Genomic DNA, 27,114 nt, shown 5'->3' with positions numbered 1-27,114 from the left:
ATGTTTGCCTACTGGTGGTAGTCAGAGGGCCTGTGTCCGGCAGCCTCGCCTCTGTCAGTGCGCCCCAGGGCAGCTGTGGCTGCTATCGTGTGTGTGTGTGAATGACTGAATGTAGTGTAAAGCGCTTTGGGGTCCTTAAGGAAAGAAAAGCGATATACAAATGCAGGCCATTTAGATTTGTATTGCTGAGTGTGCAGATTCAACAAAGCCAGTATAATGTCTTGTGCAACTTTAATCTAATAGAGGTTGTTTGATCCAAAGATGGTTGCATCCAGTTTTGAAAAGCCTCTGTGCTTGAATATTGCCTAAAAGATAGCATTGCAACACACATTATTCAAAACAAGACACAGCTATCAGTTTAAAAGACTGTAGTGATTTCGGACGTTTTAGTTTGGTCCACTGGGGGCTGGCAGGACTGCGTTGCAGCTTCTTGGTCGGTCACCGCCCCTTCCTCTTACAACCGCTTTTCAAAACCCGCTACAAGCCGGAGGAGGATGATACAGCCGCGGACACAAAGCAGCCAGCAGCAAATCCCTGACAGCTACTTTCTCGGTAATGTTAGGGAACAAAATGCTGCTATCGACAAATTAGCTGCTCGTCAAACTTGCTGGAGCAGAAGGTTTACCTGCGCTGTAGCGGGAGAAATGTTGTAGTTTAAAGTTTTTTAGAGGTGTGTTTAATCAGCAAATTTGACTCGAGGAAGGAGCCAGCTGTCCGCAAAGTTTCGACACTTTGGTGAGTTTATTTTTTCTCAGACATTTCTTTGTTTCTTTCTTTCTCTTCTCCAGCTCTGGGTACTTAGCTTCTTTCATCCTAAAAAAGTGTTCCCTCACGTTCCCAAATGAACTAGCGCGGTTAGCATAGCCCATCACTTTCCTTATGACTAGTGAAGCTAGCTAAACTGCATTACAGTTATTTTATTCTCACAAGTGACTTTAAATCTTTACTTGGATGAAGACAGGGAAAAGTCAGTGAAGCAAAACATACACGAGCAGCAGCTGACTGCTAACTTTTGTCCATTTTGATTTAAATGGCGTTAAGTAAGCGCGCTAATGGAAATAAAATGCAGTTTTGCAGTTTGTATCACCAACAATTGCCCTCACATTTCACCCAGAGTTGTTTAAATGTGACTGAGATGGGTTGTTTGCAGGCTTTCAAAGTTGTTCTTTTTCTAAACTTTCTCACATAGATCTACAGAAAATGGGAATATGGGAATTATCTTTATGTAGTTTCTTTGGACAGGTTTGTATAGAGAGAGAATATCAAGTCCTCAGAGAAAACAGATTAAAATGTAGTTGCTTCATCTCTAGTTCAATCATCAGGTTTTTAAGTTTTGTCTTTACTGGCTAAAATCTTTTACTGACACTATGACCAGTGAATGCTGGGATGGTTCTAGGATTAACCTATTTTTTCCCCCCTCCTAATATGAACTGGTTTTACTCCTAAGCTACAGCAGCTGTCAACCCACAGCCACCTTGAGCCTCTGTGGCCAAGCTTGAGGTAAAGGGCTGCTTGGATAATTGGCTCAGAAGTTTGTTTGCAGAAACCTGAATAAGTTCAACAATGCCAGCAAGATGTGCAAAGAGATTTTTGTTTAGTAATCTGTTCAGGAGTCACGCATGTAAAATACAGCGGTCCTAAGCAGTTGCCCAATGCTTGCTTTTGCTTTCTGTTTGTCGCCCTGTTGCTCTGCAAGTTTACCAAACATTAGTTTTCTGTAAGCTGCCATACTGCTGAACCATTATTTTCCTGCGTGCCATAAGCTGCACAAATGTGCAGATGTAGAATAGTGACTTGGCCTTTGTGGACAGCCTATTGTGTGCAGTGAATGGGCACCCCGGGTCTGGAGTGTGGGGGGACACCTGGCCGAGCACTTGATGATTTCACTGAGAGCAGCTGGAAGAGCAAAGGGTCAGGCAGCATATCTATTGTATAGATGAGCCCTGAGTGGGGAGTTTCAACTCATTAGACATACTGGTATGTTCTTTATGTTGAATTTGTCTTATGCACAAATATATATATTATGTTAGGACAAACTGAAGTTAGGTGATCAAAATATATAAAATATATAAAGACACCTAAGGAGGGTGGAAAAATATCATATTTTTGAAATTCAAGAAAAAAGTGGACAGTACAAATTTAAAAAATGTAACAAACAGACAAATCTTATTAGAGTTTATGTAAATAAAAATAGAAACATGTATTCTAACTCTGCTCAGCCCAATTTAAGCATCACCTTTGGTAAGCTTCATGTGGCTGATCTCAGCTGTTGTGTCTGGAAGTTATGTCATTGCTTAAGTTAGTAAGACTCTGTCTTTTTGCTTTGGACCAATGTCAGCTTCTTCTCTTACTTCAATCCCACATTAAAATATTAGCCTTGTAGTTAATTCGCCAAGGTTGATTGTCTGCATTGCTATCATTACTTCAGGGAAACGTGGCTTACAGCTGACTTGAACTCCAGACTTGTGTTTTGAGGCGCTGCTCTCTGTCCATTTGCTTCTGTTGTTTTTCAATTAGAGAAATGATGCAACCCAATTGACATAAAAACGTGGTCCATGTGTAACTGAATCTGCCAGTCTGGAAGTGCTGGCACACTGCTCTGGTCTAACTTTCTCAATTAGTCCCTGGCTGCTCTGTCCACTTGGCTTGGTGCCACTGTGTATTCATTGTTTTCTTGATTAGCTGTTTCAATAGCATATAATCTAAATACTTACAGATATTTAAAAAACAAATTATTTGGTGATCAAAGTGAAATAAATTAAGATTCATTTTTATTTATTTAATGAATTAAAAGAAAGTCATGGTTGTTGTTGGATATCTTCGTGTCTATCAGTTTATCCGTTTGTCTAATCATTGTAATTGGATTACCTAAAGCCTCCACTGCAAATGAGGCTGGAGCAGTGCGTTGAAAGCTCAGTTGCAGGGCAGTGCTCTCAGATGAAGTTGTTGGTAAGAACAGATGCTGCTGAGATTGATGAAGCCATCCTGTTTGTGAGTATCTGTTAGCACTGTGACTGAATATGTAAACCCTGTCAAGGTACTTTAATGTCTTGCCTTCATCTTGTCTGCTATTGTCTGGCATATCATCCTCGAGAGGCCCAATAGTTGTAATGGAAAGTATGACATCTCTTTCACTCTTTCTTTAGGGCAGGGTGCTGTCCTGTGGGATGGATGACGGGCATGAGCAGGACCAGTACGAGGAGCGGCTGAAAGAAGTTTTTAACAGCTTTGACACTAGCGGCTGTGGCTCTCTGTGCCCAGAGGAGCTCTCCGACCTCTGTCAGTCGCTGCACCTTAATGATACCGCTCCAGCTCTTCTCCAGACTCTGCTCCAGAGCCAGGACCGCCTCACTGCCAGGGTGAGTTTATTCCACTGCTGCTAAGCAGCCGTTTCATCATAAACAATCGTCATACTGCTAATGTGAAGTCTGAAATTATACATTACCTGGTTGGAAATGAGACACGCACCCCCTTTTTAAAAAGCTGTTATTTATGCAGCAATATTCATTTCTATTACTAGTGTTGAATATATGCTACAATCCCAATTTCATGCTGTGTAATGATTTTTGGCCTGTTCCATGTGCACACAGTTATTTTTCATATTCTCTGAGTCTTTTGAGTTTTTTGATGATACTACATGCTGTAGATTATGAGATATTCAAAGTTTTTCCAATTTTGGATTTGGGAACAATATTATAACAATTTTGTAGATGCAGGTTTTTTTTGTGTATTGGTAAACCTCTGCCCAGCTTTACTTCTGAGAAACTCTGCTTCTCCCTCTAAGATGGGCTTGTTTTTATATGTTATGTTATGTGACCTGTTACCAAATAACCTAATTAGTTTCTCCAGCTATTTATTTTTCATAACGCTTCCTTTGTCAGCCTTTGGCAACTTTTTTTTTTCAGAGACATGTAGCTGATTTTGAAATTTAAAAGCCAGTATTTGTCATTAAATAGTAATAATATTTCAGTATGTTCTGTTGTGACTAAAATATGGATTTACGAGATTAGTAAAACGTAAGTGCTTTCTATCTACCATTTACACACATTGTGATATTTGGTTCCACCTCCTGAGCTACAGCCATGAGGTAGAACAGGTATTAGTTGTGCCCCTTTTTCTTGTGCACGCCAGGATTTTTCATATTTATTTGCCATTTCATTGTTTGCTTAAGATACCAACCCCTGGTCAGCTCCAACCCAGGTGTCAAGTCAAACTATGTGCTGATCACACACACTTTTATTTGAGAGAGGGGCCGTTTGGAAATGTATTAAAAAAAAAATTAAGGACAGTGGTTCTGATAGTTCAACCCATAAATAAAGATGAGACGTATCCAAACAGCTTAACTCCACATGCTGGCATGGATGTATGTTTGTATGTAAGCGTGTAGACAGACGGGTGGCTATTGTCTGGCAGGTGTGGGTGTTAGTGGACGGGGTAAATGTTAGCAGAGGGGCCGCCTAAATGATTGCTCACGGCATCCAACAATAAAGTCAAAAAGCCCCAAGTATCCCCCTCCCCTCCAACACCATCTAAACCCGGGAGCCGTCAGCCTCCGCAGCACAAAGAAAATCACCATATTCAGGGTTGGCAGCTGTTGATTCTTAAAATGTGACCTTGCTGCCCCTGCTCAAACCCTCCTCCACACAGACACCCAGACTCCACCTCACCCACAGAGAATAGCACCCATTGTAAGGAATTTCATGAACTTTCTGTAAGACGTATTTCTTTAATTCATTTGCAGGTTGACTTTGAACAGTTCAAGGATGCTCTTATTCTGGTTTTGTCTTCATCCATCGAGCCACCTCAGGAAGAACAGGAAGTCCTGCCAAAACCAGGTAAAGTCTTAATGGTTGTGCACAAGTGGAAAAGCCCCTATGCACAGCCACGGGACCCAAAGCAAGTCTTTGAAATGACTTGTTATGTTATTACCATGCTACTTATTGTGTAGATGATGACAGATGAGGTTGGATGTAAGTTCAGTTTCTTTACAGATCTGTCATCATTACATTGTGTAAGATCCTTGTTATATGTCAACACAAAGATTGGACCTCATCAAAGCAAATACTACATTGTCAATATTTATGCCTGTCAGTGAAGCATGATGTATATTGAACCTATGTGGTTCCTGTTAATTTCTCTAAAGGTTGACATTTAGTTCATGGCTGTTTTACTGAAACAGATGTGGCTTTGAAAAGATCCTAAAGTTACAAGATTTAGAGAAGTTATTTGGAGAAGTACATACCGGAGGCTTTGCTAAATGCTAGTCATCACATTTTTTTTCCTGTTTTTGTTGTGCTAAACTGCGAATAAATACTCTATGCATATTATTTGACACTTTCTTGTTATTTTTCCTCAGAGTCTCCTGAGATCAAACCAAAGTTTGTGAAGAGCGGTAAACGTTATGGCCGCCGTTCCACACCAGAGTTAATAGAGCCTATTTCAGACTTGACTGAAACCACACACGTAAAACCAGCCGACGAGGAGGATTTGGAGGACAACTATGACTCAGCTGTTCCCAGGAAACGTGAGGTAAAAGGCTGAGACCGATCGGTTTTTTCATCTCGAGTGCCATCCTTATCGCTTCCTGTCCTTGCGTGATTCCCTGCAGCCACGGGCCGGCATTCAGGCGTTATTCTTAGCTAATCAGCTTAGCGGCATGCAGGGCAGATCCTGTAGTGTAATATAAGCGTTCCAACGCAAGATTCACAAGGTCCTATTAGTTGCATAACAAATTAGTACTGTCTGTAAATAACATTGTGAGGATAATTAGTGTTTGATAAGCCTTGAGTAATTAACACCTAACCACAGCGTTTGTGTAACGTCAGACTTCATCAGACGATTTATGTGCTGGCGGCTATGCAGAAGTTTAAGAATAGGAGGTTTTAAAAATGTACATCCTGTGTTTTTGGCACATGCTGAAAAGGAAAGGGACATGAGACTTGTCACAGTTTTTATTATCAGGTCATTTATGTCCGTGAACAATTGAACGGTGTGGGTGTGTGGTTACTCTGATCTTCTAGATCTGTTTCTTGGTTAATCAGACTCACTTCTGACATGTTTCCACACGCAGTCCTTTCTCACAAATAGCATACAGCAGAGATTTTCAGTTATTAGTAGCTTACTTTAAATCCGCTCCGAACGACGATACATAGTCAATTAGCAGGTTGTTTAACCCTGTAAAGCCTGAACTATGAAATAATTGCCAGAAAATTCACATGACTGAGTGTTTATTGAACCTTCTGACAAATCTTTATGAAAATAATGCCTTTAGTATTCAGTTACTTGTGCAGAACTTTGCAAAGCTGGGCTGCAGTAAAAGAAACTCCTCCAAGTGTTCACCAGTGCAATGGTGGTAAGTTTAAGCTTGGATGGAGATGTTAGTATTCTGTGTATTGTCTCTGACTCCACCCAGAGATGCCAAGCAGCGCAAAAGCAAACACTATTGGAGATGCTGAAACTGAAGCGCATCTTGGCATTGAATAATCTTGCTGCAACAATGCTGAAAGTATCCAGCCTGGGGACCAGCAGATGGGGCTGGGTCAGGGGGCTCTGCCTCAGAGACTGCAGGCCCGCTGCTTGGGGAGGAGATTGTAGGCCTGTGTCAGGGAAACAATGAGCTCCGCTACCCCTTCCCTCCTGGATGCCCACACTTCATGTATCAAAACGCCACTTGCAGAATCCCATCTGCTCTTCATTCCCTCACTGCTGGTTTCCCAAACAATAGTTGGGAATTCTGGGTTCGGAGTTGGAGATCAGCGATTAAGGTCTTCAATATTTCTTCACAAGGAAATTATTTTTTTTATTTTTTCGAATTGAAAATCATTTAAAACCTTTTTTGTGAGGCTAGTTGTCAGGAATAACCCCCAATAATTTTAATAATTTTGAGTAAATACCTTCACGAAATTGCAGATGGTTGAGGTTATTTGATTTATTTGCTTGATTTCTATGCTATTCTATTCTTCTATTGCCGAAATCAGTCCTTCAGACCTCCCCCGTCAGGGCCCGTGCTATTACAAAAGGTCCTATGTATGTGTGTTTTTTGCAGCCCCCCCCTGCATTCAGACTCAAACTTGTCTGATTTAAAACCACGCTTAAACACACACACACACACACACTCTCAGCTGATTGTCTCATGAGAAAATCAGAGGGGGGTTGGGACAATTGTTCTCAGTAGATATTTTAATGGTTAACTGATTCCAAACGGAACTGATTATAGCTCATTTTATCTTTTATATGTTTTTGTTTCAGCGCTGGAATGCTCACGAATCAAGCACAGAGGAATATGAGGCAGAAGGTACGTTATATTCAAATTAATTTTAGACATTTTACTTCATACAGGACATAGCTTTGTTTGGTTTTGTTGTTTTTGTTTTTTGTTTTTTTTTTGATGCATGATCTAACTTTTGTCTTGTGTGCAGGTCAGATGCATCTCTGGAACCCGGATGAGCCGAACACGCCTCGGGGATCCATTGTTCCCCTATCAGCTCATTTAGAGGAGAGGCTGCGTGAAGCCTGCGAGGAGATGGAAATACAATGGGACGGATGTGCTGGTCACAGTGAACTGCTTGCTCTCTGTGAGCATTTGGGTCTGGAGGTATGTTAAAGGGAAAAATGCAAAGATTTGAAATTACCCATGATTTAAAATAACCATATCTGCCTTGGTCTTTTTTCTTTATTCTTTGTTGTTGTTTTTTTCCCCTCCTTTTCTGAGGGCACTTATAATGGTTAACAAAACAAAAACCTTTTTTTTTTTTTTTTTTTTTTTTTTTAATCTTCCACAGACTTTTACTTTTTTTATTTTTACTGATATGAAAAGGTCCTTCAAAACTTCTAAATAACTTAAGAGCCTTTGATAATGTTTTGGGTTTTTTTCCTAGTAAAAGGCATGATATTGTCTGCTGATTTGATGGCCTTGCAACACGGAAAAGATCCCCAGAATTTAGATAGTCCCTCATCTAAGCAACCTCTGGCACAATACTTAATCATGTTCCCAGCAGTAAATCTTAAAGGAAGAGGATCAACAGACACAAATTTCATGATTTATTAGAGATTATTACTTTATCATCTAAAGTTGTTAGCAAATTTTCTGTCTTTTCATTAACTAATTACTGCACTTCTACATATAAACTAACTGCTTACACCGATTTGAATTCGCTTTGGTCTTTATATATGTCGTGGCAAAGATTCAACAAAGTGCTGCATTCTTCAGAGATTTTGGTTCAGGTTGGCATGATGGCATCACACAGTTGCTTAAAATTTGTCAGCTGCACAAAGATGCTCTATATGATTGAGACTGAATGAGTTTGGAGACCACTTGAGTACAGTGAACTCATTTTCAATAAACCAGTGTGAGAGGATTTGAGCTTTGTAACATTGCTCGTTATCCTGCTGGAAGCAGCCATCAGAAGATGGTAAACTCTGGTCAAAAAGTTATGGACATGGTCAGCAACAATACTCTGTGGTGTTTAAATAATGATTAGTTGGTACTAAGAGGCTTGGTGTGTGCAAAGATAATCTCCCCCATTACACAACCACCAGCCTGAAAGGTTCATACGAGGCAGGACGGATCCATGCTTTACAGCTGCTTGTGCCAAATTTTGATTCTACCATCCAACCATGTTTTTCCAGTCTTCTACTGTCTAATTTTTGTGAGCCCATCTGAAAGTAGCTTCAGTTTCCTGACCTTAGCTAACAGTAGGGGCACCAGGTGTGGTCATGTGCTTCAAGGTTTGACGTGTTTTATTCAGAGATGCTCTTCTGCATACCCTGGTTGTAATGACTGAGGTAATGTTGCCTTCTTATGAGTTTAAAGCGGTCTGGCCATTCTCCTCTGAGCTCTGCCATCAACAAGTTCTTTTCTACCCAGCGTATTTCTACACTGGATACGTCTTCTTTTTTCCGACCATTCTCTGATAACATAAAGATGGTTGCATTTTATTTGGTTTTACTCAAGTAAAATGCAGTATAAAGGTATTAATAAAAAAATCTTGCGTTTTCATTTTTTTTCTTTTTAAATATATATATCAGGTGAATGGAGATGCGCTCCTAAGCCTGTCTGCCGATGGAATGATGACTGTTCAGGAGTTTGTATCCAGGGTTGCAAACCACAACAAACCCCCCACGCCATCAGCCTCAACACCCTACAGGCAGCTTAAACGGCATCACTCCACTCAGGTATGCTATTTGTGGTTTGAGCTTCACCAGGTTAGGAGACTTGGGGCTAATTTCAGGGTTGTGTTTGATGCTTTTTGAAATTCAGAAAAGGCTCAATCTCTGTAGTATTTTGTATTTTCTCTGCTATGATGTATAAAAAAAAAAAAAAAAAAAAGTTTTTCTTCTACCTACAGCCTTTTGATGAGGGGGGACGGAGGATAGCTACGCCCTCTTCTTTAACCAGCACCATTGGCATGCGTCTGTTCTCCTCTCTTGATGATGGCACCGGTTACACTCCTGTGGAGTACATCCTGGATGCCTGGATAGAAGGCGGAATAGAAAACAGCACTGATATCCTGCAGGTACATTACTGAAGTTACACTTCTTACTCTTCTTAGTTTATTTATGGTGAAACAAACAGTGTTTCACAAAATTGTTGACTTTGAATTCATCTTCAAAATATAATTGGAATGTATTTAAAATGGGATTTTAATTGGAAAACTTTTTTGCAGGCTTTGAACTTTGAGCTAGATGGAAAACTGAGTCTTGGTGATCTCACCATGGCACTTGAAAATGAGCTACTCGTTACTAAGAATGGGATTCACCAAGCGGCACTGGCGAGCTTCAAAGCTGAGATCAGATATCTCCTGTGAGTATGAGTCATCATCATAATACAGCTCATACAGATCTTAATACAATCTGTTGATCCATGATTAACTGGATTGTGAACTACTTAAAGCTGATAGTGTTGAAATTGAAATCAAATCTTTTTTTAAAAACAGCAGGATTGTTGTTTTTGTTTATCGTGCCGTGTAACTCGTGCACAATTATTGTTCCTGTTGGTTTTTCTGATCTCAGAGAGCGTGTAGACAGAGAGCTCAGAGAGAAAGAGAAAATCCGATCTGATCTGGAAAAAGCAGAGAAGCAGAAAACGCAGCTTGCCAATGAGGTGGATGAGCATCACTCTGCAATTGAGCACATGAATAACCTCAATCTCAGGTAATTTATCATTCCAGTCGCACCACACGTCTTTTGAGATGCTTTTTATTAAATTTTATAAAGTCCAGTGACTGACTAAACGGAAGGTTTGGAAACACATTTGTCATGTTTAACTTTTATTAAATTAAAACCTCATTCCTCAGGTTTTAATTTATTACATCTGTTATCTGAATGAATTTCATTCATTGATAAACTGCAGTTGAGCCTGTTTAGCTTGCTTTACTTTAACTAAGAAATTTTGTTTACTCTAAGTGTTTGTGAAGAAAAGTTGAGAGCAAATATTAAATCTACTTGCAGTGTACTAGACCAAAACACAATGTGCCACAGCTGCCCTAAATTACCGTAACAGTATAGATAATTAAAAAATATTTTTTTGTATTTATAATGGTTAATTTCCCAAACAAGCTCTTTAATTGAAATGACATTTTTACAAGTAAAGTATTGTTATTGTTTTTATCCATGACTTTTAAAATTGTGTTTTACAAAAATGGTAACGCACTTTAATATTTTTGTGTTTAAGATGCCAAATTTACTTACTTTCCTAAACAGAAAAATCCTCTTTAATGGTTCTGCTTGATTAATATCTGATCTCTCAAAGTTTGGTGTGCCGGCTCAAATTTGAGTTTAAAAATGTGAATTCAGTTAGAGTTCAGTGACTTACAATATTTATTTTTTTATTTTTTTTATTTTTTTAGGTTTGTTTTAGGTTTGTTTTGTTTTTTTGACAGATTTCTAAAATATTTGTACTTTATTGCTTTTTTTATGACAGGTGATTCAATAAATTTGTTAAGTAATGTATATTAAGTGTTGAGTTTTTCTGCTGTGGATGATCATCTGCAGGAAGCTTGAGCAGGACCACAAAGAGAAGCTAGCGGCAGTAAAATCTGAGCTGATGAGGGAGATGGAGCAGATTCAGCAACAGGCTTTCCTGCAGCGTGACGAGCTGGAAGCAGAGATCGAGAAGATCAGGGAGGATGAATCTTTCATCCGAGACCACCTCTCCATCTCGGTGAAGGTAACCGAATAATTCATGGTGTGCAAGTGTATTTGTTTTTGTTTTTTTATTTTGTTAAGCATGGAATATGTCAGTGTTTCTAATGTACACTGTGTTCTTTATCCCCAAAAAATAATTTGAAAATATAAGAATCATGATGTTGTTCATTTTCAGGAGAACAGACGTCTGGAGATGGAGTTACTGGACTGCAATGAAAAACTAGTTGATGCTCAAAATCAAATTACTAAACTCCAGACAAGTTTGGACAACATTATGAAAGATAAGGTGCAGACACATTTTAAGATGCTATATAATGGATTTTCATAATATTGACTTTCACCTTTTTCGCTTGCAATTTGAGTTTCATGTTTGTTTGTTGTTTTGTTGTTGTTTTTGTTATTGTTATTTGTTTTGGTTTTTAAATATCTGTCTGTGCTAGCATGATAATTAGTATATGATCTTTTCTTATTTTAGTTTGGTGATCTGGACCCTAACAGTGCAGACTTCCTCCTCCAAGAGGAGCGCATTAAACAGCTACGCAGCGGCTATGAAGCTCAGTGCAGGGTAACTAAGAGAGACTGTTTTTTCCACACAGGAGCGTGTAAAATGTGCTGATGTGACACAGATGTTTAACGTTAAGTACTCTTATTCCGTAGGAATTACAGGATCGTATCGATGAGCTGCAGTCAGAGCTGCGGGAGTTCCACAGCCTCGGCAGAACTCATCAGTCTTGTCAGAAACCTCTCTCTGAGGAGCTGGAGAGTAAAAGCCCTGGAATGGAGTCTGACCCAGGTAAGCCTATAGTGTAACATTGCAGTAAAATAGTGCTCAAAATCATTAAAGAGGACCAACTGCATACATGACCTATCGTGCAACAGTATTATTAAATTCACTGGTGACACAATTGCTGTTGGCCTGATATCAGGTGACGATGAGTCAGCATGCAGAGGTGAGTTACAGCAACTGTCAGTAAACAACCTGGTTTTGAACATTACTTAAACCAAAGAGCTAATAATGGACTACAGGAAAAGGCTTGACTCAGTCTCATTCTGCATTAGTAGGAAGTGTGTAGCGTGTGTAAGGTCATTTGAATTGGGTTTCCCCCTATCATTGAACCTTTCCTGGTCAGACAACAGTACTGGAACAGGGGAAAAAGGCACATCAGAGACTACTTAGGAAAAACAACATTGAGCAGCAACTAAACACACATAGGTGTGGGATGCTGGCTGCTCTGTAGCAGTCAAAAGGGTGCTGCAAGGAGTGGTACAAACAGCAAAGAATAAAAAAAAACACTGGTTGCCAGCTGCCATCCTTGGAGGACATTGCACGCTACTTTAAAAGAGCACAAAACATCAGGGACTGCTTTCACCACGCTCACAGTTTGTTTGGACTGTTGCCCTCAGGCAGGCGATACAGATCACCCAAAGTACACAGCTATAGCTTCAGAGACTATCTACTTCTAAAGACTAACTGGGTCCTGAACACTTAAATGCACTGATAAATTAATGCAGTGATAACTGACTGACTCACTCTGTTTGCACTGGTTATTTAGAGGTTATTTATTGGTGTTTTATTATTTGTGTTGTCCTGCTTTGTTTTTTTAACCTTTGTCAAATATCAACCAACCCCTCACTTCTAACTTGACTTCTCACAGGTCTCGGTTCAGAGGAGGTTCAGCCTTTCAGTATGAGCCTAGAAGCAGAGATGATGCTGGAGCAGCTGAAGGAGCAGCACCTGCGTGAAATCGAGGAATTGCGAAACCAGCTGGAAATCAAGGTTAGTCTGCTAGCACCACCAGTTTTTAATGTGTAAATCTGCTGAAGAAAATGAGAAGTTTTAGAATTGGAAAGAAACGAGGAGGTGAGACCTCTGCAGGGTCCTCTGCATCTCCACTCCCAAGTGCTTTAATAAATAAATAAAAATGATTATTAAATCTAAAATATGGGGAAAGGGAATATGTGACTATTATTCAGAAATTAACTACAAGGTTTATATAAATCTTTTATCCATACAGATGAATGAATTTAACAACATGGTGGAAAAACAAAGGCTGAACCATGAAGACCAGAAAGCTTCCTTGGCAAACCTCCACCAGCAGGAGGTTCAGGCTTTAAGAGATGAGATGGTCAACATTCAGAGCCATGCACAGGAGCTGCAGAGCCAGCTGGAGGAGGTAGAGTTGGAGAGGAGTTTACTGGAGGAGAAACAGACAGAGGAAAGGGAAGAGCTTAAGAACCTCCAAGAAGAGGAGTTGGTAAAACTAAGAAACCAGCTCCTGGAGGCCCAGACTCGCACTGCAGACCTGGAAGAGCAGCTGAAGACCCTAAGAGTTCAACAGACAGAGACCGATGAAAGTCTTGAGATTGAGAAGCTGAGGACTCAACATGCCATAGAGCTCAAGAAACTAAAGGATGAGCATGCAGAGCTGTTTGAAACCAGACTAGCAGAGGAGAGAAAGGAATTACAGGAGGAAAAGGCTGATTTGGAGAAGAGATTATTAGATGATTGGGAAAGCAAGAAGAAATTGTTACTAGAAAGCCATGAGGAGAAACTAAGTGATAAACTAGAGGAGGTAAAATTGAAATTTGAGGAAGAGCGTGAGGAATTGGTGGAGACGCTGACAGAGGAGTGGCAGAAAGAGAGGGCTCAGCTGGATCAGCAGAACGGCGAGTCTTTACAGATGCTGCTGGAGGAAGAGATGCTGAGACTCGTCAAGGAGCAAGAAGAGAAGGAGAACAGTCTGAGGGAGCAGTGGGAGAGGGAACGAGCTCAGCTTCAGGAGCATCACGAGGCGGCGCTGCTTGAAAAAATACTCGAGAGGTCGCAGCTACAGGAGAAGTTTGAGCAGAGGGAGAAAAAGCTGAAGGAGAAGTGGGAGAGGGAGAGACTCCAACTGGAGGAGGATTATGAAGGGATGATCCAGGATAGGATAAATGAGGAGAGGGAGAAGTTTGAGACGGAGAGGGAGAAGGTGGAGAAAAGACTGGAAAGTTTGATGGCAGAGGAGAAGGCGCGTCTAGAGGAGAGCCATCGAGAAGCCGTGAAGGAGCTGAGTGTCAAGCATATAGAGGAAAGGGACACACTCAGCGCCATGTTAGACAAACTACGAGATGACATCGCCCAGGAGAGGTAAGAAACAACATTTTACCTAATTAAATTTATCAAAATTTATTCTTCAGCCTTAATCTCAAGCTAACATCACATGAAAGTAGTGTTAATCCTCTAATGTAACACCAAACAATCGAACATGATTCTGCTAAGAGATAAGGTGTCTAAGCTATTTTTTTTAAAGCCTCCTGTGTTGAGGATTGTCAGCAATTATAATGTAATACTTTCCAAACTGCTTCTGTAACCGCCCTTGAATAACCATGTGCAGGAAGGACATCGAGATCAGTTTCAACCTGAGAATCAAAGAAGTGGAAGATCGTTTCTCGTGTGATCAGGAATTTGTTGCACAGCGTTTTCAGGCTGATGTTTTGAAACTTGAACAGCACTACCAAAGAGAGCTGGAGGCTCTTTCTGAAAGCCACGCCAAGCAGAAGCTCGAATGGGAAGCAGAGATGCAGAAGGCTCTCGAGAGAGCAGAGGAACAAAGAAAAATGATGGAGGAGGCAGCGGAGGGGGAAAGACAGAGATTAAATCAGGAGTGGACAAAAGAAAGAAGGGAGCTAGAAAGTGTTCACGAAGAGCAAATGGAAGCACTAATGAATGAGAAAAAGCAGCTGCAACATGAGCTCGATGACTTGATTAGCAAGGCCCAGACCAAAGAAATAGAGCTCAGCAAGCAGCTGAATGATCTCCATAACAGGCTTCAGGAAAGCCTGAAAACCAAACATGATCTTCTTGTTCAGACAGAGCTCCTGTTGAATGAAACAGTCGATGATTTTAAACAGGAGAGGGAAGAACTTCTGAGTAGTAATTCAGAACTTGAGTCAAAGTACAATGAGATGCTTTGTATTTCAGAAAGGCAGACAGCAGAGAGAATTGAACTTCTAAATGAGCGCGATGATTTAAAGATGAAGATCGAAGAGCTGGAGATGCTTCTTAAGCGGGCCGCAGTGGACTTTGAGCTTGACAGGTGTGAACTACAGGAAAGTGTGTCGATTCTTGAGCAAAAGTTAAAAGATGCAGTTGAGATTAAGGCAGAAGATTTTAAAGTAAGAGTTAAAGAGCTGGGGATGGAAATCCAACAGCTTTCATCTTCTGTGGAAAAAGTGGAAGACAAAGAGATGAAGGAATTGAAGGGGATGAACACATTAATGGAGGAGATGCTACACAACAGAGAATGCGTTACTTTATTTTGTGAAGAAACACCTGAAATTCTGGATGAACAAGATAGCGATGAAGAGACTCTAACGGGGACTCTGTATGCAGGAGAGGAAGCCACTGAAAACGTGGATGTTTTTGACGCAAACAATGAAGATGGCTCTGCTACCAGTGACATTCGGGGAGACGGAGAGTTAATGGGTGCTAGTGAAAACCAAGAACTCCGACAAAATATCGTGCAAGAAGATATGAAAGAGACTCGTGAATTGTGTCCTGCAAATGCTGATGGGTTTCAGGGATGTGGTGATGATATTTATGTTACTGATTTCCCCGAGCAAGCTGAACTTTATCACGCAGGCTGTGAGTTGGCACCTTCTGATCACCCCGAGTCCGAATCCACAGAAAACCCAAATGAAGCAGTTTTCCCAGAGATGAAATGTGGGCCCGTCTCATCACTTGAGGCCTTTGAAGATGGTGAGAACAAAGCAACTCTTGAATTATGTAAAGAGAACAATCCTCAAGATGTAGCAGCAGTGGGGTTTGAAAGCTATTCCCAGGAAGATGAGCAGCATCATGAGACTGTGGTTGTGTCCTCAGCGCTGGAGGAGACGGGTTACCCTGGTGAACCGTGTCTGGATGCTGAGGTTAACTGTTTACTGAATAACTCCCTGGATTCAGACTGTGAACATTTACTCGCAGAACTAAAGGGGGGAAACGTTAAATGTGGACATGAATGTGTGGATCAAGACTCTGATTGTGAGCGGCAGCCTTTGCTGAAACTACAGGCTTTCTATAATACGACCACAGAGGAGAACATTCTCCTGCATGAGAAGATTTCTTTGCTTCAGCAGAAGACTGAAATACTAGAGAACCTGCTGGCTCATAACAATGAAAAGATCAAGGCTGGGCACCAGGTGTTAGAGGAAAACTACAGCCTCAAAGTTAGAATGTTGCTGTTAATGGAGCATGTCAAAGAGCTGGAGATAAAGGCCTTGAAAATGACAGATCTTCAAATTAGGTATGAAGATTGCATGTGTGAAAATGCCAAACTGAAGGAGCAAAATGGTGAACTTGAGAGAAGGGTGTGGAGCCTTGAGAGCAGGATCAATATTTTCCACAGTTTCAAAGAGCAGCAAATTTCACTTGTGGATGAGATCAACAGGATGAGAGAAGAAAACACTAAACTGTCTGAGCTGTTCAGCGAATTAGAAAGGCAGGATGGAATTCTTTCAGCCTTTGGCCTAGATGCTGAACGACTGGAGAGCCCCTCAGTGGAGGCTTTTCTGGATTTAGATAGGGAACTGGAGGCGAATGTTGATGCAGTGACTGATCTTGAAGACTGCTGTAAGGCGTTGGAGAAGCAGAACACGCAACTTCACCGAACCATCACAGAGCTACAAGACAAGTCACAGACATTAAACGAAGTGACGCAGGCTCATAGGTAACATGGAGAAAACTAGGATCCCTTTGTCTTCTGTGGCCGGTGTTACCACCATCCTTTAGTGCTGTGAAGTTCTAGCTGCGACTGAGCTTCTAAACCCTCTGTAGCAGAGCCTGACAGTTTTTGTCCCCGTAGGTCATCAGCGGAGAAGCAAGAAGTTGTTTAGTGTGTGTAAACTGTAGAGTTGTTTATAATCGGTGTGCTGCAGTCCGTTTGGTGATTCTCATATGTACTCAACATGCATCGTGTGTGATGGATTCCTGCAGTTTCACTGAATTTATTTTTCTGACTTTTTGTCTCCAGATCTGAAGCCAGTCGTCTTGCTGAAGAAAACGTCATCCTCAGGCAAAAGATCTCTGCATTGAAAGAAGAGGACTTAAAGGAAGTCCAGCAAGAGTTGACGTAAGAAGCACCAAATATAGTTTGCGGCTAACCACCACAGTAGGGTTTTTTTTTGTTAGTTTGTTTTATGCATAATCACATTTTCTTCTCACGCTTAATTACAGACAAACATGGGAGCACCTGAAGAAAGAGAAGCTAGCAGCTCAAAAAGCATCACAGAATTTCCAAAAACAGGTAATGTCGTGCAAAAATAAATATAAAAAAGTTTTAAATATACAAAAGAAACCAATTTGTCCTTACACACTGGATTCGATTTATTTGGACCAAGATATTTACTTAAAAACATGAATCTCCACAGATTGCAGAGCTGCGTTTGCAGAGTCAGCAGCTGGAGGATGCGAATGGGATGCTGTCAGAGAAAAATGCCCAAAATACTGCCGGTACGGAGAGTCTACGACAGCAGCTGGCAGAATTGATAAAGGAAAATGAGAGGAGGGAAGCTGCTTCTGCTGAAGAGAAAAACAAGGTAAACGGCGTTTAATGACCAGCTGATAGTTGCCACGGTGTGGTGGCGGTGGTAGCGGGTAGTTAATTGGTGGCTGTTTTGTGTTAGCTGGCAGCTTGTGTGTCTGCTCTGGAGGCAGAGTTGACCAAAGCTCTGGAGGACACTGCACAGCTGGAGGAGAGGAATATCCAGCTGTCACAGAAGCTCTCTAACCTCAGAGAGAAGGTGAGCATTAGATTATGGGCACCAAAACACTTCACATCCAACGCCACCATAATATAACACAGACACAATATTAAGAACTTCCTAACACCACCCCTTCTTAGAATTAAATGACCCAATCTCATCCCCATCTCTGAATACCTGCAATGATTAAGATGCAGGAAAAAATACAAACTAAGTCATTTCTAGCCTTAAGCCAGCTGTGATCTGCTGAGATCTTTGGGTGTTATCTGCCCTTACCATTAAAGTTATGCAAAAGATTGCTTCCTTACACCTGTAGGTGTCTTTTGGTTGTCAGGCAATCGCGGCGGGCACAATGGAGAGTCACCTCAGCCACCTCGTAGAGGAGCGGAAGAGTGTGGATAAGGAGACTGTAGGGCTGCGCAACCAGCTAGCCAAAGCTCAAGAGAAGGTAAGGCTGCTGTAGCCTAAAGGATCTCGCTCGGTCACCAGATAGATGACAAATCGTTTGGTAATTTTTCAATAGTTGGGGTATAGTGGGCTTATTTCACAGCATTTTAATAGAATTTATAGAGATTTCTAGCAAAGCACACAAAGGACTCTAACTTGGTGCATTAATTAGTACTAATATGCTTCTTTCCACTCAAGGTCAAGACTATGGAAGAAACTCTTCAGACTGTCAACCATCAAAGTACTCGTCTGAAGTCGGACCTTCGTGTCTCGCAACAAGAGAGGGATTCTCTAAAACATGAAGTTGCATTGCTACACAAACAGCTGCAGAATGCTGTAGATAAAGTGAGGTTTTTGTTTCTCTATAGTGAGGTAAAAGACAAGCTGAGGGCAGAACAGACTGACCTTTTGCCCTTGTTAATCTCAGAACCGTATTTTGGAGATGGCCCTGCACTCAAGCGGTCTGCAGAATCACAGCAAGAAGCTGTACAGAGATGAGATGTCTCGGCTGATGGAGCAGGAGCAGCAGCTACTGAGGCAAGAAAACGAGAGACTTCAAGCAGAAGTGTGCAGCATCAAAGGAGACCTCACCCAGTCCAGAGAAAAAGTGAGCTGAGCACCACAGAAAAATGGCAGGCTTTTAAAAGCTGCTTCTTCCTCTTTTTTTTTCTTCTTTTTTTTTCCTCTGTTATGTGAGTTTTCTTTTCTGTGTTTGCAGGTCCGTCAGCTTGATGCTACCATACTCTCCCTGAAGCAGCACAAACATCAGAGTCCGTCCTCTCTGATGAAGGCCTTGGAACAGGAAAACTTCTTTCTTAAAAAGGAGCTTGAAGCACAAAGGGAGCTTACCATGGTGTGCATGCATGCTGCTGACTATCCGGTTGTTCAGTCTGACGTCACTAGCCGTGTCTGGGTCTAAACTCCGCTGCAGGTCCATATATCAAACGATCACTGTGGCATTACTGAGAGTTGAAAAACTGTCTAAAGTCTTTCATCTTTAATAAAATGATCAGCGTTCTGCTCTACCAGGTGTAACAATTGAGTTTAACATCCAGGCATCCATGAAAACGGAATTTATGACATTTAACGGAGTTAGAAGTTAGCAGGGAGTTAGCTCGCTAGCTTCTATCTAAATACAATATAGCATGTCCTGACTGCGGGGTTTTGGAAACAAATTGAAACGTACAGCTCTGCTATCACTTCCAGCATAAATGAAGACAGAAAACTAAACAGCAGTGACGTTTGTAGGGTTACTGAAGTTGGGCTAGCTGGTATATAATGATGTGCTACGTGACCGCTAGCGACATAGCTATGTTAGCATAATATAAACAAGCTAACTTTTTTTTCCACTCGATAAAAGTTAACGTGAGTGTTCTCGGTGGTCAGAAACAAATGTAATCGCATGGCAGGATGCTGTAAAAGGACCAAACTTCAGCCAGGAGAACAACTGAGATAATCCATCCACAATACGAGGTTAGTCATTCATATACTGCTGCATGGGCTGGGCTGTAGTTACATCCTAAGGTTTTAAAAACTGAGCTTAAATAAATGATTAGCAGTAATAAAAGCCGAGGGAGGTCAACAGGGATCACTGACTGTTTTAGGAGCTTTTTGAGATCAAATAGAAGAAAATACATAACATTAAACATGTTAACAACACAAAAGCCATATTAAACGCAGACTACTTTAGACCCGGAAGTAGGATTCGTCGCGTCATCACTGAACAACCGGATAACCAAAGAATTTTCCGATTATATAAAATCCTCAAATTCTCACTACATGTGCTTTTCATTCAGGGCTGTGAAGGTGGACAAAGACGCACTGAGCTGGAGAGCCTTCAGCAAGAAAACGAGGCGCTCAAGGCTCAGCTGGCTCGACTAACAACACAGCTGCTCGAGGTACTCCAGCTTTTTTTTTTTTTTTAAAAGCTTTCTTTGGATATAACAGTTTAACAAGAAAGCAAAATAATTTAAACAATATTTTTTTCCTATTTCCAGACTTTTCAGGCACAATTCATGGGACTCCTGCCTCCATCACCTCACAGGATGCCCAGAGGACAGCACCGTGGTGAAGATCCAGACAACATGCAGGTACAGTGCAATTCAGAACTTCCACAATGGCAAACCCGACCAAATATAGTTTACTGCTTAAGTAAGCTTGGATATATTAAATAAGTACTGCATTGGTACAATTATAGATTGACGTTCTTTTCTCACACTTAGTTTGTTCGATCACATTGCACTTTTTTCCCTTTCTTTTGTTGTAATGGGAGTTGATACATAGACCTTTGTCACAGCAGCTTCAGTTTGCCATAAAATCGTAGTTAAACGCAGGTTTTTCTAATTAATGTAGGTTCTGTTCTGTGTATTCACAGGGCCTCCATTAATGTGATTAGAAGCACCTGTGTTTACCTCCTCCTTATTTCCCTAACTGCTGTTACTTGCTCAGATATTAAATAATGTACCACATTTTCATATTGTACTTGTGGCTGTAAATGTCAATGGAAAAACTAGACATCATTAACATTTTCAACATCATAGCAAAAAAAAAAAGTGTACCTGAGCTGAGTGTCCTCCATTCCTCGTCTGAGTTTTCCGCTCCTTTCTTTTTCTTTTATTTATTAAAGCTGTGTTTGCTGTGTTTTTGAGATTTTATTTTTTTATTATTTTTTTTAATACCTGTCGTAGATTCATTTTGGCACCCATCTGTCTTCATCTCCTTTTCTCATATCTGTAGAGTTTACCTTTAGGGGTCTGGTGTTTTAGCTTGTGGCACTTATGTGTTTTGTTTTTTGTTTTGTTTGTTTCTGAATTCATTGTCTTTTATTTTCAACCTTGAATGCTGGTTGAAATAGGCTGAAGTAGTTGCCATGGTGTGATCATCTGGGTGAGGTGGCTGATTTATTTATTTTTTTTATTATTTTTTCCTTTTTTCATGTTTTCTCCCACACTCTGCGTAAGTCTTCATTTCCCAACAAATACAAGTTGTCCTTTTATAGTTATCATATGTGTAAGTGGCATCTTCCACCTTCATCTGTCATCATCAGGTTGCCATTAACACGTGGACTTTGTTTGAAACAAAAACATTATGCACAATATCTGCAGAAAACTCCATTTCTAGTTTACTTGCAGATTAAGTTTTTCTTTTTTTTAGTAATTGCTGACTTAGTCCTAGTTTGCCCACATCTTTGTTCAGCACGTCATCAGTGCGGATCAGTTACTGATTGAAGTTTGAGATCCCTGTATGTATGATTAGTCCTGCTGTTCATGCTGGCTTATACCACTTTCCAAATTCGCAGTGCTTAAACGGTGAACTATAAATTTGAAAACGCAAAACTAAAGAGATGTTTTCTTGGCCAGTATGAACAGGAGGAATGCTGACATCCTGCAGATTAATAAATCTGCATTCATATTAGGATTCCTAGTTCGTCTATCTTAATTTATTCGATAGTCTACACACATCTCAGGCATAAAAAGCCCATCTTTAGGATTAGAGGGTAGAGCCCTGGTGAAGTGTACCTGCCTTTTCTCTCCAGGGGGCGATGCCGGAGCAGCGGGCGGCACACGCAGACAGCTGCCGGCGGATCGGTGGATTGTAACGCCAGCGTCATTTCCTGCTCTACGCTTTAGAGACTGCTTACATTCTGCTCTCCCTCTGTTTCCGGAGTAAAAATCTGAATGTGGCACATGAAGCCCCACATTCGTGGTGCCTGAGATAAATGGCATGAACTTGTAGTTGTATTTCATTGCTGCTAGGTGGCAGGAAAACACAGAAAAGGCTCCTGGCTTGTTTTCCCAATGGGATTTTGATCACGCTAATACTTGCATTGACAGTTGATAGACTGTTTTCTAAAAAGAATAAATGAATAAAAATCTATTGAGCTTATATAGACTGGAAAGATGTAGGACCAGACCTTTGGTGGATTCATTATACATCCTGATCAGTCTTTTCAATGCAGGGTTTACTTTCTGGGAATGACTGTTATGCACTTGTCTTTTTAAAACTTGAAAGGGTTTATGACAGGGTATGTATGTATCCTCGGAGGAAAAATCTTGTCATCAAGGGCCAAGGTTAGTGCCTGACAGCCTTTTGAGTCTTTTTCTAACAATCAAACCATTCACACGTGTTATTGCCAGGTGATGCTACCTGATGTGCAGTCAGGGGTTCATGGAGATTTTTCAGTGAAGGTACCAAGTTTTTAGTCCTCTACTGTACACTTGTGTTCTGGGCGTCTTTTGTTGCTGCTGAGCACCCAAAGTGAATCACATCTTTTTGTTTTGGTGTTGTTGTTGTTGTTGTTGTTGTTGTTGTTGTTGTTGATGTTTTGGTTTTGGTTTTTTGTTTTTTAAGCAAGGACTGATCAAACATGTTTGGTAATTAATTTCAGTGTTTGGCTGGTATTTATTAAATCTTTGTGAGGTTGGTAGTGTGTCTTTAGTACAGTGTGTCATTATGTCTGCGTTTTTGTTTTGTTTTTTTAATCATTTAGTGCATTTTTGTTCTTCTTCCTACACATGCACATTTGTTTTATTTTATTTATTTTTTTCATGTTTATTAGTTTGTTTTATTTATGCATTAATTAATATTTTTTCTAGCTATATCTGGAATATAAGTCATAATTTTATACTTGTATTTATTTTTCTAGTGAATCATCCTCTCTTAAGAAATGTAACAGAAATCCAATAATAAAGAATAAAGCAACTAGCTCACAAGAAATGCTGTCTGTATGGTGTCTGACTCATCTCACGCTCACATTTCCATTTTTTTCAGAAGCTAAAAATCTCATTTTACATGGTAGTCTTGCATCAGCAGCAGTTTGACGATGTCCTTGACTGTCTTCTCCCCAGGATGAAAGGGAGTCGAAGATGAAGCGCATGGAGGAACGAATGAAGGAAATTGAGTTGTCTCTGCATAATGTCAAGCTGCTGCTCAAAGAGAAGGTTGCTCAACTCAAAGACCAGGTCAGTTCAGTTTCAGTTCATTGGCTTCCACTAATTTGTTTTTAAGCTGCTGTTCAAAGCTGGACTGCTGTTTTGAAGAAAATCTATTATACATTGGCTAATTTGGATTGTTAAACACAACCTTTCAGGAGTCTTATTAATTTAGTTTGGTTTTATTTTTACTTTGTGTATATAGCACCGGCCCACAACTGTAGCTCTCTTGCACTGTGCTTTATATTGTAAGGTAATATCCTGCAATATCAGAAATGCTAGCAATCATGACAATGGAGAAATATGATTCACTTTTAACAGAAAAAAACCTCCAGTAGAGTCAAACTACAGGGGCAAACGTCTGCCACGATTACTTCTAGTGTGAAATGAAAAAGAGGGGGGGCACATGGTAATAATGACAATGCAACACAACCTGTGGGAGAAGACGGACAAAAGTTAATAATATTCATTACTGAAACATGGTCAGTGCATAATGGGAGGTTCTCCAGCAGTCTAAGCCTGTATCAACATGGGATGGTTCAATGTCATCTGATACAGCCCAAACTATAAGCTTTATCAAAACTTAAAGGTTTAAATCCAATTTTAAATGTAGAGAAGGGAATCTGCCTCCATCAATTTGGAGCTCTTTCCACAGAAGAGGAGGCCTGATGGGGTCTCATTGTTACTTTATATGTGAAGAGGAACATTTACTGCAGCTTGATAATGAGTGATTGCAGGAGTCCAGCCAAGAATGTATGAATTCGTTTTTCCACATCACTCTGAGATGCTTTGCAATTCCACAGAGATTAAATTTTTAAAAAGAGAGAGAAAGAAACTTAGAATTTAGAATTAGAAAGGTTATGTCATTAATTTAAACTACACCCATATTGTGTTTTCTGTCTTCTTAGATAATTCCAACTCCATTTAGTCTTCATAGCAATTGAAATGTATCCTAAGGGAAATGGTATGGGTCCTGGTAGTCAAAGGAGCTTGCAAAGAAAAGCGTCTGGACTTCTTTAAGTTACTTGAAGATGTTTCACCTCTCATCCAAGAAGCTTCTTCAGTTCTAAGGTCAATTGGTGGGGAGTCCCAGATTTAAACCTAGTGGGAGTGACCCCCCCACAGAGGGACAAAAGGACCACCCGATGATCTTCTAATCATTGTGAAACCTGGCCCCACCTTATCAAGGTTTCACAATGAGCTCACCCGAAACTCTGGCTGATTGGGACCCACACCCAGTTTCACACCTTGGCTCAGGCGATTAGAGGATCATCAGGGGGTCCTTTTGTCCCTCTGTGGAGGGATACTCCCACTAGGTTTATATCTGGGACTCCCCACCAATTGACCTTAGAACTGAAGAAGCTTCTCGGATGAGAGGTGAAACATCTTCAAGTAACTTAAAGAAGTCCAGACGCTTTTCTTTGCAAGCTCGTTTGACTACGATGACCTGGATGACTGAGAACCTTCACAGACATATGGTACAAAACCTTGTGAAACTCCATAACTAAACTCCTTGTTTTAATGAACAATTTGAAATTATTCAAAACCTTGCCATTCAGTGTAACCCATTACAATCAATTATCTACTTTGACTTTTCTAGCTGCACAAGAACGGCAAAGCAGACGTACTAATCAAAGATCTGTATGTGGAGAATGCCCAGCTGCTGAAGGCTCTGGAGATAACTGAGCAACGTCAGAAAATCGCGGAGAAGAAGAACTACCTGCTGGAGGAGAAGATCTCTAGCCTCAATAAGATAGTGTGTGACCTAAACCCGTCACATCTTCCGCTGCCGTACCATTATAAATGATCACAAAGGACTAACTTAAAATGTGTGTCCAAGTCGATATTTGCACTCTATCTTTAGTAAATACTTTTATTTTATTATATTTATCACTGCTGCAAACTTTATGCAGCAGATTCTGCCAATTCATGAGAACTGGTGGTTTTATGTTAAATATGCAGTATTTTTGTCCATTTAATTCTAACCAGTAATTAATGGGACCCATAAATAACTAGAGGTCAAACTGCAAAGAAGACATGTCTTTATGCAGTAATTTATATTTTTAAAACGCTATTACCTATTATTAATAAATATCTTACCTTTAAACTTTTTCTCTGTCCAAAGAGAGGAAAAACAATGAAGTGTACTTTTTATACAATTGTGTCCAAAAGTTGTGTGTATCTCTTCTTTCTCCAGCCCTATTGTAAAAGAATAAATAGAAACCTGTTGTTCGCTAGTAAAATCACGCAAACTGAGATGTTGAATCATGCTTTACCTAACACTACCTGAAGTTGAAAAGACTTTAAATGTCTGTCAAGTGGCAATACTTAACATGTCATTTTACTTTTAAAGGAAATTGTATGATCTGTTGCAATATATAAAGGTGTATATGCTATGTCATTATGGTTGAGATGGGGTAATGGCTGTGCTACAGGTAGAAATAAAATAAAAGGATTGTTTTTAGTGGTTTGTAAGTTACTGCTTTTTCCACAGTTATCTGATTGCACATACACATGATAACAATGTGATTCAAGCAGAATCAACATATTTAAAATTCATGCCACCCCTCCATGCCAGGAATGTCAAACTTATTTTACATTGTAGTCCTACATCCAGCTAAAGCTGTGGCCTAATAACATGCTAGAAGATGCCTCTTAATTATTCCACTTTCCCTCAGTGCGTCTCAGTCTTTGCTGTCAAATTTCTTTATGATGTACGTTCTTTAGGTTTGTCTGAGTAAATGATTAAAGCTACAGAAAAAAAACACTGGCATCCCACACGTTATACTGTAAATACAATTGTTGGTTGTTTTTTTGGGGGGGGTTTAACTGTAGCTCCAATACAAAACAAATGTAAACAATGAAAGAAAATCATTTCGTGTCATTTATTCAATACCTACTTTGGTGTATGAAAGGATAATATGTTTTTTTAAGACACGCTGTAAAACTGGACAATACAGAAAAAGAATCTCTGCAATTTCCACAGTGTTTAAGCCATCTAGTGGGTCAGTATAGACCCTTGAGAAGCCTGTTCCAACCCCTGGGCCATTTAACATCCCTGACATACAGGCAGGGCTGGACTGGGACAAAAAATGGGCCCGGGCATTTTGACTAGAGACCGGCCCACCAGGTATTATAGGAAAATCCATAAAGCCATTGAATGAAAACAAAAAACGCTGTTGTGACAATGATGTACACTGTCTTGTTGGTATATGTATGATTTCTATATGTTGTACATCAGATAAAAACTTTGGTTGTAAGATTCAGATAATTATTTAATAAAAGCTAGACATTTTAAATGAGAATAAGAAAGAAAAGTAATTTCTTTGTGCCCCCCTTTCCCTGTTAATGCTCTACCTGACCCCCTGGCAAAACTTTGCTAGACCCGCCCCTGCACAGTTCACAGTTACCAGCTGTCAGCTACTTAAAAAAGGATCCTGGTGTTATTTGTCTCTCAGAAACAGTTCATAACTTCCCTTCAACTCGTTCATGTCACCTAAAAGTTAAACCTGTTTCTCCATCACCTGTTCAGCTCTGATGATCCCGTAAGGACATCTCCTGGTTTCATCTTCATGTTTCCTTCTCGCCAGATAACCAAACCGATATCATGACCAGCAGCTTTTACAGCTCCAGCAAACATCAACTGATGCTAGAAATTGATATTAAATAAATTCTAACAACAGCTGATCAAGCTTAAACGTGCTGCTGTTGTTTAGCGCGACATCCGCTGGTTTCCTCTTTCTGGCGCGAAGTGGGCGACAAACAAGAGAGAAAAGCCGATCAGCTGATCATTGATCAGTTTCACGATTGAATGAGAGAAGAAGAGGCAGCTGCAGCATAAAGAGAATAA

At 40.3% G+C, this 27,114-nt stretch overlaps 1 protein-coding gene across 5 annotated transcripts; it reads left to right on the top strand.

The window, feature by feature from the left end:
- Positions 1-405: 405 nt before the first annotated feature.
- nin (ninein (GSK3B interacting protein)) lies at positions 406-25,728 on the top strand. Of its 5 annotated transcripts, none has more exons than XM_026151476.1 (29): positions 406-735; positions 3,147-3,359; positions 4,742-4,835; positions 5,357-5,529; positions 7,249-7,294; positions 7,419-7,594; positions 9,028-9,174; positions 9,348-9,515; positions 9,666-9,802; positions 10,012-10,152; positions 10,993-11,167; positions 11,321-11,431; positions 11,621-11,710; positions 11,803-11,938; positions 12,801-12,922; positions 13,161-14,275; positions 14,523-16,853; positions 17,157-17,255; positions 17,360-17,429; positions 17,554-17,721; positions 17,809-17,925; positions 18,221-18,334; positions 18,532-18,678; positions 18,761-18,940; positions 19,052-19,186; positions 20,130-20,231; positions 20,331-20,423; positions 23,181-23,294; positions 24,865-25,728. In XM_026151476.1, exons 2-29 carry the CDS (start codon positions 3,168-3,170, stop codon positions 25,069-25,071), a joined length of 6,900 nt encoding a protein of 2,299 aa, XP_026007261.1. In that variant the 5' UTR covers positions 406-735; positions 3,147-3,167; the 3' UTR covers positions 25,072-25,728. The 5 variants fall into 5 exon arrangements, with proteins under 5 accessions (XP_026007261.1, XP_026007260.1, XP_026007265.1 ...); XM_026151475.1 differs by lacking the exon at positions 406-735 and adding an exon at positions 2,929-2,991; XM_026151480.1 differs by lacking the exons at positions 406-735; positions 14,523-16,853 and adding an exon at positions 2,929-2,991.
- Positions 25,729-27,114: the final 1,386 nt, after the last annotated feature.

The sequence above is a fragment of the Astatotilapia calliptera genome, chromosome 19, assembly GCF_900246225.1.
Source record: "Astatotilapia calliptera chromosome 19, fAstCal1.2, whole genome shotgun sequence".
Classification (NCBI taxonomy): Eukaryota; Metazoa; Chordata; class Actinopteri; order Cichliformes; family Cichlidae; genus Astatotilapia; species Astatotilapia calliptera.
The sequence above is the reverse complement of the archived record's forward strand: the minus strand, read 5'-3'. Positions and strand labels throughout refer to the sequence as shown.